Source organism: Littorina saxatilis, linkage group LG5, assembly GCF_037325665.1.
Source record: "Littorina saxatilis isolate snail1 linkage group LG5, US_GU_Lsax_2.0, whole genome shotgun sequence".
NCBI classification, from domain to species: Eukaryota; Metazoa; Mollusca; class Gastropoda; order Littorinimorpha; family Littorinidae; genus Littorina; species Littorina saxatilis.
The window spans coordinates 21,208,493-21,220,314 of NC_090249.1; the positions used below are offsets into that span (position 1 = coordinate 21,208,493).

At 49.4% G+C, this 11,822-nt stretch overlaps 1 protein-coding gene across 1 annotated transcript; it reads left to right on the forward strand.

The window, feature by feature from the left end:
- The first annotated feature begins 1,907 nt into the window (after positions 1–1,907).
- Positions 1,908–3,047, forward strand: LOC138967702 (uncharacterized). The gene has a single exon (XM_070340356.1). It carries the CDS (start codon positions 1,908–1,910, stop codon positions 3,045–3,047), a length of 1,140 nt encoding a protein of 379 aa, XP_070196457.1.
- Positions 3,048–11,822: the final 8,775 nt, after the last annotated feature.

Below are 11,822 nucleotides of genomic sequence, written 5' to 3' on the forward strand. Positions count from 1 at the left end.
CTTCGGTCCGTGTGCTTCACTTGACTATTCCGACACACAGTCTGTAGTCAGTGAACAGTCACGTTCTGGATTTCCGTCACAGCTTCGGGTTGCCCTTGAAGCTGCGGCGGAGGTGACTTCCAGGTATTTCCCGGAGGGGGCATCGGCTTCGGCCGCTTCCGTTTCCGCCGCTCCGTCGGCGATGTCGGATTTCCGTTACGCGAAGGAGGGTGATTCCCGCTTCCGTTTCGCAGAGTCTCCTTCGGTGGCGTACCAGCTTTCGCAGGTGTTGGCTCGACCATCTCCTGCCGGAAGTGGTTGCCCCAATGTTCCTGTTCCGTTACTCGTTCCTCACGGTCCAGTTCCGGAACAGGCCCAGCCTTGGCTAGCTTCGGCGACACAGGCTTCGACCTTCGTTCCTTCTTGTCACAAGAAGTTTACCTTGCCGAAGCCTGGCCGGAACTTGTTGACTTCCTTTGCGCTTCCGCGTGCACCGTTGTCGGTGACACAGGAAATGCTTCCTCTGCTTGCAAAGCCTTTCAAGAAGGACTCGGGTGTTGTGTTGCCAGACCAAACCCTGGTCTCTTCCGAGGAGATTGGTCGTCAACTCTTGGAACTTGCCTCCATCTCGGAGACGATCATCAGAACTCTCTCCCGTTCTCTCACTGAGTCACTGGATCCCTTCATACTTGGTGCAGATCAGGATGCTGATGACGTTTCCACGCTCTTCTCCGCCCTTGCTAGGGTGAATGAGGAGCAGATGCGGTTGTCCTCCCTGCATTACGCTCATACCGTCATGTGTCAGAGGGACTTGTTCCTCGCGCACTCTCAGTTTACTGAGCAGTCTACGCGCGACACTCTGAGAGCTTCGCCCGTCGTAGAGGGGTCTCTGTTCGGCCATCTGGTCTTTGATGCCAGACGAATGGAGATCCAGTCAAACAGAGATCAGCAGTTCTCTGACTTTTCTCTACAGGGCTTGAAGCAGTCCAAGCCCTCTCAGCCCAAGCCAGCTCAGGCCTCTGGCCATCCCAAGCCGGCAGACAAGAGGCAGTCGCGATCTTCTTCTCGAGGTTCGAGAAAAAGATCGGCGTCGGGCAGGGGGCGGGGCGGCTCTAGCAGCAAGCCCCACCCCCAATGAAGTGCTCCCGGTCTCACCCCCTCTCCGCCCTCCACTTTGGTGATGGCGGGGGGCCCCTCCCGGGCACTTTCTCATTGGTTGGTCTCTGTACACAGCCAATGGATTGTGGGCGTTGTGAGATCGGGCTTTCGCCTGCTTTGGCAGGAGGAGAAGGCACCTCTGTCCCGGCGTCCGCCGGTCTTCAAGCCCCCCTCCTCGCAGGAGGCAAGGTCCGTTCTTCAGGCGGAAATTGCCTCTCTGGTGCAGAAGGGCGCGGTGGAGAGAGTCTTAGACCACAGCTCCCTCGGGTTCTACGGGCGGCTTTTCGCCGTTCCCAAGGCCTCAGGAGCGTGGCGTCCCGTCCTGGATCTATCGCAGCTCAATACCTTCTTGAGAACGATACGGTTCAAGATGGAGACGCCAGCCTCGGTCAGAGACTCCCTTCACCCAGGAGACTGGGCGACCTCGATCGATCTGACAGATGCATATTTTCACATCCTTATGCATCTGTCAGACCGGAAATGGCTCTGTTTCTGGTGGGGCGATGAGATCTACCAGTTCCGCGCTCTCCCTTTTGGGCTGACTCTAGCATCGTGCGTTTTTACCATGGTGGTAAGACAGTTATGTGCACTGGTGAGGTCGCAGGGTATTCGACTGCGGGTGTATCTGGACGATTGGCTCATTCTGAACCAAAGCCAGACAGGCTGCTCGCGTCATACCCAGTCGGTTCTTCGAGAAGCCAACTTGTTGGGCTTTTCGATCAACCGATCAAAGTCGGATCTGATTCCGTCTCACATTCACCTACTTAGGGATGTCTTTCAACGCGGTTTCTTGGACTGTCCAACCCTCCCTGAGGCGGGTGGACAAGCTCCAAGCTCTCATTCGCTCCACTTTGCTTCTCCTGCGGGCTTCCCTCCGGAAGCTGGCCTCCATCTTGGGGCAGATGGAGTCTATGGCTTTCTTGGTTCCCCTGGGTAGAGTTCACAAGCGGCCTTTTCAGTTTGCGCTGAAACCGTACGTGGACTCTCCCTGTGTGGACTGGAACGCCCTCGTCCCTCTCCAGGGATGGTTTCAGTCAGCGACCCTTCCGTGGTTGGACACGGACTGGGTCTGCAGGGGTGTGCCGATCGCCTTGTCTCCCCCAGACACGGACCTCTTCACAGATATGTCTTTGCTGGGGTGGGGGGCACACACAGACCGACAGACAGCGTCGGGTCTGTGGTCGACAGAGCAGAGCCTGTGGCACATCAACTTGCTGGAGCTAGAGGCTGTGGCTCGGGCTTTGGCGGAGTTTTGGCCCTCCCTTCAGGCCAAGCATGTTCGTCTTTTTACAGACAACACGACTGTGGCAGCTTACTTGAACAAGCAGGGAGGGTCTCGGTCCCCGTCTCTCTCGAGCAGGACCTGCGAGATTCTGGTTTGGTGCTGGCAACACCAGATCACTCTCACAGCCAGGTACCTTCCGGGGAGCTTGAACACTCTGGCGGATGCGCTCAGTCGCTCCGACAGAGTGCTTCAATCAGAGTGGACGATCACTCACGGGGCGCTGCTTCGTCTTTGGGCCCTCGTCCCGAAGCCTCTGGTGGACCTCTTTGCCACCAGATTCTCAAAGAGGCTTCCGATCTTCGTCTCGCCTTTTCCGGATCCGGAGGCTTGGCAGACGAACGCATTGGACATTCCCTGGACGGGGCTGGAGGCTTACGCCTTTCCTCCCTTCCAATTACTCGGCCGAGTAATCCGGAAGGCGGACCTGGAGGGGCCATCACTGCTGCTGGTCGCCCCCCTTAGGCCCTCTCAGGCATGGTTTGCGGACCTACTGAGACTCGCTCACGGCCCTCCCATTCCTCTCTCACTCGTGAGGGGGGAACTGGTGCAGCCTCGTACCGGCGTTCCACACGAAGAGCCCCAGCTGCTGAAACTTCACGTGTGGAGGTTGTACGGTCCTCGCTGAGGCGTTCTGGAGTGTCAGAACAGACACTTGACTTGGTGCAACGCTCTCACAGAGCGTCCACTTCGTCGGTGTATGCATCACATTGGAAGGCCTGGGCAACCTGGTGTCAGGTCCATGGTTTGAACGCGTTGGCTCCACGCTCTATGCATGTTGCAAACCATCTTTCCTACCTGTCTTCTCAGGGAGCTTCTGCTTCCTCTCTGAGGGTGAGGAGATCTGCTATCTCCGTGACCTTACGGCAGATAGGACGTTCCATTGATGTCTGTGGCGTCATTTCGGGCGTTATCAAGGGCGCGGCCCTTAAGGAGATTAGGTCTCGCACTCCCATGCCCAAATGGGACCTCTTCTTGGTTCTCGAATTCCTGCGTTCGGCAGATTTCGAGCCTTTGCAAGATGCTAGTTTTCCCAACTTGACACGCAAAGCGCTGTTTCTATTGCTGTTAGCATCTGCTCGCAGTGCGATACATGCCCTCTCCGGAAGTCCGGAGGACATCTCTCACGAACCTGATGGCTCAGTTTCCTTGAGTTTTCGTCCAGATTTTCTGGCGAAGAACCAGGCTCCAGATCAAGCATCCCCGCTGGTTCGTATTAAACCGTTAACCAACATCCTGGCTCCCGGAGATCCAGACTCGGTTAATTGTCCTGTCCGAGCCCTTGGCATTTACCTTGCCCGTTCACAGCCGCTTAGATCAAAATCTCAAAAGCTCTTATTTATCTCCCTTAATACGGTGAGACAAAAAGACATTGCTAAGACGACTATGGCTCGGTGGGTGTCTGCTCTCATTCGACAAGCTTACGAGTGGAGCCGTTTGGACAAGGGGGGGGACGCAGCCTGTTTTTCCCCTTGGCTCGGCCCGAGCCCACGAAACCAGGGCTTGGGCCTCCTCTTTGGCCGTGTTACGGTCGAGGAGACTAGAGGAGGTGCTGCGCACGGCGTATTGGCGCTCTGATGATGTCTTCATAAACTATTATCTCAGAGACATCGCAGCTGTCCGGCAGGACTGTTCTAGAGCCCTCCCTGCCTTAGTTGCAGGGGGCCAGTTCCTGGCAAGGATTTGAGAGTGAGTTAGATTTTCTTTCTTTTGTTGAAGCTATCTGCTTTATGTGATTCGGAGTAAGAATATGTAATTCAATTGAAAATTTTAAGAGTAAATTTTCATTTGATTAATATACTTACCCGAATCACATAGTGTATGCCCTCCCGCTGACCCCGCTTATGGTTTTTTAGTTCTCTTAAAAGCCGTATGATATTTACCACGTGTTGAGGAGCGGTAGTGACGTAGTACACACCAATGGGAGGTAACTCCCCTGGGTTGTGCTCATTACCATGGCTACCTAAACCTTTTTTGTGGTGGGGTTGCTTCCCTTTAAAATTGTTTAAGACGGGTAGCCTTTTCAGACCTTAGCATCTCAGACTACGTCAATGCTTTATGTGATTCGGGTAAGTATATTAATCAAATGAAAATTTACTCTTAAAATTTTCGATTTAGAGCTATATTTCATGGAAAATAAATTTATACCATTTTTCATACATTCTCATGCTTGTTGTGAGGATCTGTACATTTTTGTTTGTGCGTTATTAGTAGACCCTAGCGTCTCATTCGTTCCAGAATGCCACTGACACAGTCAGTTATGGGTGTAGTGATTGCATGACAATGCTTTCACATTTTTTACTGTCTGTTTTCCTTTTCAAAATGAGTACTTACACAGCAGAAGAATTCTTTTAACAGTAAAGATTGTTCAGGTTTAATCACCTTTTTTGTAGTGCAAAATCCCACAACAGCTTCAAGGGCTTTACAGTTAAATAATTATTGAATAACCACTTGTAACCACTGTGCTATTCCGGATCATAGCACTGCCCTTTGCTTTGGTCAAAAACAGCTAAGCTAAGGGGAGTTAAGCGATAAAGCAGTCAGTTTTTGTGATTATAACTCCGTAGATTGTCATCCAGAATCCAGCCCACAGCTTTGCTTTTTCCAAGCTGAGGCAAAATTTGAGGCGCATTGATCAAGAAACATACGTAAATAAATTTTTAAAAATTACAAAAATAAAGTAAAGAAAAAACAAACACATTTTATTATGACCACTGGTGTAAATTTGCTAAGCATGTTAACACATAAGAAAAAAATTGTACGTTTGTGCTATTTTCCAGAGACAGCGATTATTACTGAGTGCCGGAACATTGCATAATATCTAAATAAATACCGGCAATGATACAATATTTTATCTGAAGTATGTCTCGTAAATGAGGCATGCATATAATCCAGAAAGTTTCAATCCAATCTTCCCGGTAATTGTTGAAATAAAGAGCTTTTTATCATAGAACCCCTGTAAACTGATGCAAAAACCTCCTGTTTTGGACTGCATATATAAGCTACTCACAAAAAGTTAAGGATCACTTGCACACAAATTCATAACTTTCCAAATAAGAAAGCCAATGCGTTGGTATTTGGCAAACGTTTAATTCAATGCTTTAGTGATAACGATACAACATTTCCTTCAATTTCGAGCAATCGTTTGGTCTGTACATTTTATCAAAGTGTGTACGTATCGAAATTTAATTTCACAAAGTCGTTAAAATCACAAGACATGGCATTCAGATTCTCCCAAAAGTTCAGTAATGCGTGTAACCGCCCTGGGTGTTCTGCCACTCGACGCAGCGAGTCCTCATAGAGTTGACCAGGGTGGTGAAGATCCTCTGCGGAAGCGCCTGCCACTTAGCCTGCAGCATCTGGTAGAGGTGCTGGACATCCCTGGGAGGGGGGTGGTTGCTCTTCACTTTGCGATCCAACTCATCCCAGAGGTTCTCAGTCGAGTTGAGATCGGGACTGCATGCTGGCCACTCCATTTTGTTGACTCCAGACTGCTGCAGGAAGTCGTTGACCACCCTTGCCCTGTGGGGGCGAGCGTTGTCATCCTGGTAGACAGCCTGCGGTCCCATCTGCTGCAGTGTAGGCACAGCCAGCGGTTGAAGGATCTCATCCCGGTATCGGAGGCCAGTCAGGTTACCCTGTACATGAAACAAGGGTGTTCTGTGATGAAGGTTGAAGGCCCCCCAGACCATTACAGAACCTCCACCAAAGGCCACCTTTTCTTGGACAGTGGCGTCAATGTAGCGTTCCCCTTGGCGCCACCAGACCCTCAGTCGGTTGTCGTTGTGGTTCAGGGTGAAGCGTGATTCATCACTGAACAGGACCTGGGACCATTGCTGACGTGTCCACCTCACGTGACGTCTGCAGAAGGCGCGGCGTGCTGCCCTATGGGCTGGAGTTAAGCGTGGCCGTACAGCTGGGCGACGAGAACGGAGGTTAAACCCATGAAGGCGATTCCGTATGGTTTGCTGGCTGATGTTGGTGTTAGTAGCCACCCTCAGCTGCCTTCGAATAATGCTGGAAGAGGCTGTTCTTGTTTGCAAGGCTAGTCGTTCAATGAGACGATCTTCACGTGGAGTTGTCTTCTTTGGTCCCCCAGGTCTGCGTCTTTCCTGGACCCTCCCAGTGGCTGTGAAACATTGAATCAGTCTGACAATGACCGAGATGGACACGTGAAGTCACCTGGCCACTTCTCGCTTGGGGACACCATCTTGGAACCATGCAACAGCTCGTCCCCTCTCAAACTCGTTCAATTTTCGTCGTGGATGCATTGTCAGATAATGCCTAATACTGGTGGTATGTCTTCTCAAAAAGCCAAGCAAGTGACAGCATCTCACACATAAACAGCAGTGCTTGCACGTGCATAATGGTTTGTCCATGTGGCTTGTGCAACGTGTTCGGGCTGAACGGTCCAAAACAAGGTCCTTTTTCGCAAGTTTCCGCTTTTTCTTTTGCTACCAAGCTCAGTAGTAGAGAATCCCGTGCAATGTTCTCACTAACACAACATCGCCCACTTACAGCTGAACAAGAATTCATAACAATTTGGTTTGACTGAGAAATAAATAACAGTAGCGAACTGATTTTATTGAGCACCTGTTTTCTCATAGTGATCCTTAACTTTTTGTGAGTAGTGTATATATGCGATCGACACCTGCATCAGTAAAAATCACAGAACACATAAACTACAAAAGAGAACTGAATAAAACAACCTGTTCTGGACAGAATATTGATGTAACTTTCTTCCCATATGTAAATGTTGCCAAGTTATGTCTATTCTGAATTTGACGGCTTTGTTAGACAATCAACGTAATCTCATGTGGAAGAAAACGTCTGTCCCACGACCAAGTCTGCATAGCAGGTGATGTATGTATGCATGTATGTATGTATGTGTTAACAGGTTGGACGAACGAAGAGGAAACAAAATCGATAACTGATCAGTCATTTGTGACCAGGTTCCAAAAATACAGTATGGAACTTTAATCGATGCTGATTTGATGTTATGATGAGATGTGCCGAACTCACTGGACTGTCATTCACGGACACAAAGACATACACATCTTTCTATCTCCATTCTGTCCACAACAGATGTGACAACAGCAGAAGATATAACTGGCATGGTATTCTTTATTCCTGTGTCACTCTTCCCTTCTCCTCTCCGCCTGCCTACCCGACGTAAGCCGGGTGGCTACAGCCACAAAATAATGCGAAGTCACTACATCATGTTGTTATGTGAAGCTCACTCCAATATACGTCCACACTCTTCTGTGTCTCTCAAATTTCTCTTCCACACTCTAGCATGTACACACATAAATCAACTTTAGCTATGGTAACAGAAATCATTTCAAACAACCAATCAAAATCTTAGTAACCACCTGTAACCACGACATTCGAAGCAGGTTCCACATTTCATTGGTTAAAGACAAGGGGGGGGGGGGGGGGGGCTGTTAGGAGACTAACACCTTCCAGCCCAGCTGGCAGCTTCTCTAACTGATGCACCCGTATAAAAAGAGATGACACCTTCTTGAAACTTCCCGCTATCCGAGGGGATGCAAAGACAGACAGGCCACCGGCCCCCGTAGCGCAGTGGTTAGCGCATCGGGCTGTGGGCCGGGAGGTCGTGGGTTCGAATCCCATCAGGGTCATGTGGGTTTTTCGGGCTACGGTCGGCTCCTACCCAGAGTGGAAGTGCTATGGTTCCTATGGGAAGGCTGGAATCACACAGCCGAGTGTCATTCACTTAACGAATGCGACTTTGAGGGTGCTCAGGTTCTGTTTACCTGACCAACACCGCAGGTGCGGCAGTTCTCGGGCCTGGTTGACACCAGGATATATTATGACAGTAAGCGTAGAGTGCTGCCCTGTCACGTAGTCTCAAACCAAAATGGAAATCCATAGCATCATCATTATAATCATCCTCATCTCATTAATCATCCAAAATTATAAAGTGTCCTTGCTCTTGTGGCCCTTCATGCCCGGAGCTCTCATGGTGACCTTGGTCTCAGTGTTCCTGTTCGATCCTTCCCTGAATAGTACTTCTGCTGTCAGTCCTCAACGTGTGACGTTCTGGGGGGTCGACGGAGGGACGTGGTGGCGGTCTGCTCTCTGGAGGGGACCCTCACTCAGTCTGGCTCCGCGACTTAGCTGTCAATGTCGTTAGTAGGGGGCATAGTAGGTAGTGGGCTGCGTCCGTTAGCTCGGGACAGACCCACTACTGAACACCGTCGAAGTGACTCAGCAGAAGTGCAGTGTCATCTTCCGAGGGTAGCCTACCGCAACGACCCGACATCCCTCCCTGGAGCGTCTGTAAAATCGACAAGTCTGGCAGCGGAACGAAATTCAGATGTGGATGGAACAGTGAGTGCAGGGACGGGGCGGCGTGAGTGCACACCGGGACAAGGAACAGGTGTAAGGGAAAAAAAAAAAAAAAAAAAAAAAAAAAAAAAAAAGACAGACAGGCCGCCACATATGGCTACCCCGGACCCAAGGGGTCAGTCTACTTCAAAGAGATTATGGAACTCGCTTCATAGCATAACTGGACAGTTAATTGCTTGCAGCTGTTGTAAGATGGACCACAGGTGCACTCCAGCACTTACAGTTTTAAAGAATAATGAATTGACACAAAACACAAATCGATCGTCAACATGAACTACAAACACTAGACTGGACAATAACAACAGAGTTAGAACTGCTTTACTCTTATTTACCAAAACGAAATGCAAATACAGATTCCAAGCCCTGTTCTACTTCTCTTAATACATAACTTACACTGGTGACAGTTCACTCTGTCACATAAGTATGTGTGTGTGTGTCAGTGTGTGTAGTGTGCGTGTGTAGTGTAGTTTGTGTGTGTTAGAGTGTGTATGTGTCGGTGTGTGTATGCATGTTGGTATATGTGTGTGTGTAGTGTTTGTCCTTGTGTGTAGTGTGTATGTGTCAGTGTTTGTGTGTGTCAGTGTTAGCATAGACCTATATTAGGTCCCTGGTGTTAGTTTGTATGTATGTACTATGTATACATGTATGTGTGTGTGTTTGGTGTTTGTCCGTCTGTGTAGTTTGTGTTAGAGCGTGTGGTATGTGTCATTGTGTGTGCCAGCATGTGTGTGTGTGTAGTTTGTTTGTGTGTGTGTTTGACTCAGTGAGTAATTGGTGAGTCTTAGGATTCATATGTGTGCTTCCGTATGTCCGGCCGGTCGTCCGTGGACGTTGAGGTTATCTTGGAGGTTTTTCAAGCTAGACCTCTGAAACTTGATGATCTCATGAAGTGACCCCAGTTTGGGGTCACCGTGCAGCGGGGTCATGTTCGTTTCATAAAAACTTACGTTAAGAACAGAATATCTTAGAAAACAGGGTCTTGAAAATGTCTTATCGGGGGCCGGGTTTGGGGTCTTCTAAAGAGTAAGGTGATTCAGGGAGGGGCGGGGGTAACGAAGGCAAGTCTTGTGCAAGCATTTGCTTTTCTTGTTGTGTGTATGTGTTTGTGTGTGTCATTGTACGTGTGTGTGTTTCTGGATCTGGTATGGGTACGTTGCAGGAGCCAGTATCGGCTATCGTCGCAACAGAAACTGCGAGAGCGTCTATTTGAGAGTCACCTCGATATTTGGACATAGTGATGTTAAAATTATGCCACACTTTCCTTGCTCTTCAGTTTCTTTAAAAGTTCATGTACTGTTCACGGCTGTTGTCGCGTGTGCTGGGGAGCATCGGGTAAATTCTTCTCCCTAACCCGCGGGGGGTCCAAAATCACAAGATGTACTAAGCATAAGCTAGTCCACGTCTCTATTACACGAAGTGTGTGTTTGGATGCATGTCATATCAATAAAATCAGCTTTGAATGCAAGGTTTTGGTTTCTGAAAGCAAAATATTTCAAGAAGTCTTTGAATACGGGCACTGTGAGCTATATTACAATGATCACTTTAATTCAGCGAAAAGAGGAATATATGAGGTACATGTTAGACACCAACTTTAGTAACATCATGCTTTTTGGGAAGCTGTTTAAGTGATAATTCTAGACATACTACCCTTCTTCGCGTTATGCCATCCGTAACTTTTGTGTTGTGCCAACAAAACATGATGTAACTATTTATTCGGGGTGATCATTCTCTGGATACATTCTTTCTTATGCGATCGGCCGCAGCGCATCAATGTTGCTGGCCAGTTTTCTGATGAGATAGTTGTCAACACTATAGGGCACCACAAGGATGCGTCCTGTTTCCAATTTTGTTTTCGGTATATATACACTAGTCACAAAAAGTCAAGGAACAAAAATTCAAAAAGTCATATCTCCGAAACGATTTCACCAATTTATTAATCGTTTACACCAAAGTACACCTTCTGGGCCACACATTGAATGTGGCAAATTTCATTGGTATCCAATAACGGAATGATGAGTTAAACTCAGTTCACTGCAAGCGTGTTGAATTTCAAAAGTCACAACTGTCTCATGTCAACAAAACAATGTCAGTAATGGGTATGGGCACCCCGCCGGGCCAAGCATTCGTTGCAGCGTCGACGCATGGACTGCACATGTCTTCTGAGGAGCTGCTGGTCCAGGTTTTGCCATTCATGTTGGAGGTATGCCAGCAGGTCCTGAAGGGTGTTTGGGGGAGGGTGATTGTCTCGCAGCTGCCTGTCAAGATGATCCCAGACATTTTCGATTGGGTTTAAGTCTGGGCTGCAGGCTGGCCATTCCATTCTGTGAACTCCCTGCTGCTGCAGGAAGGCCCCAACCACCCTGGCGCGATGCGGTGTGGCGTTGTCGTCCTGCAAAGTGGCCTGGGGTCCCAGCTGTTGCAGGAAAGGGATGACAATCGGACCCAGGATCTCGTCCCTGTAGCGTGCCCCGGTCAGATTCCCCTGGATGTGGTACAGGGGGGTCTTATGGTTGGCAGAGAAGCCTCCCCATACCATCACGGAGCCTCCACCATATGCGAGGACCTCCTGGACACAGTCCTGGTTAAACCGTTCGCCTTCTCGTCGCCATACGGACAGCCGCTTGTCCGGATGCATCAGATTAAACCTGCTTTCGTCGCTGAAGAGAACAGTGGCCCATTGATGACGTGTCCATCTCGAATGACGAGCAGACCAGTCTCGGCGGGCTCGTTTGTGGACTGGAGTCAGCTTGGGCTTCTTGGCTGGTACTCTGGAACGGAGCCGCACGTTGTGGAGACGGTTCCTGATGGTCTGCGTGCTGACTTGAATGTTTGTAGCCACCCTTAGCTGCCCCCTGATGCGCTCTGCAGTGATGGCGCGTGACGTCAGAGTCTGGCGGACGATGTAACGATCAGCCCTTGCATCAGTCTTTTTTGGTCTCCCAGATCTTGGCCTGTCCTGGACCCGTTCAGTCGCTCTCCAGCGTTCTTGTAGCCTCCAGACAACCGATGGAGACACCCCAAGTCGGTGGGC

Bases quoted from the DNA above. Each gene is read 5' to 3' on its own strand.
- LOC138967702 (XM_070340356.1), top strand. From the start codon at position 1,908: ATGTCTTTCAACGCGGTTTCTTGGACTGTCCAACCCTCCCTGAGGCGG.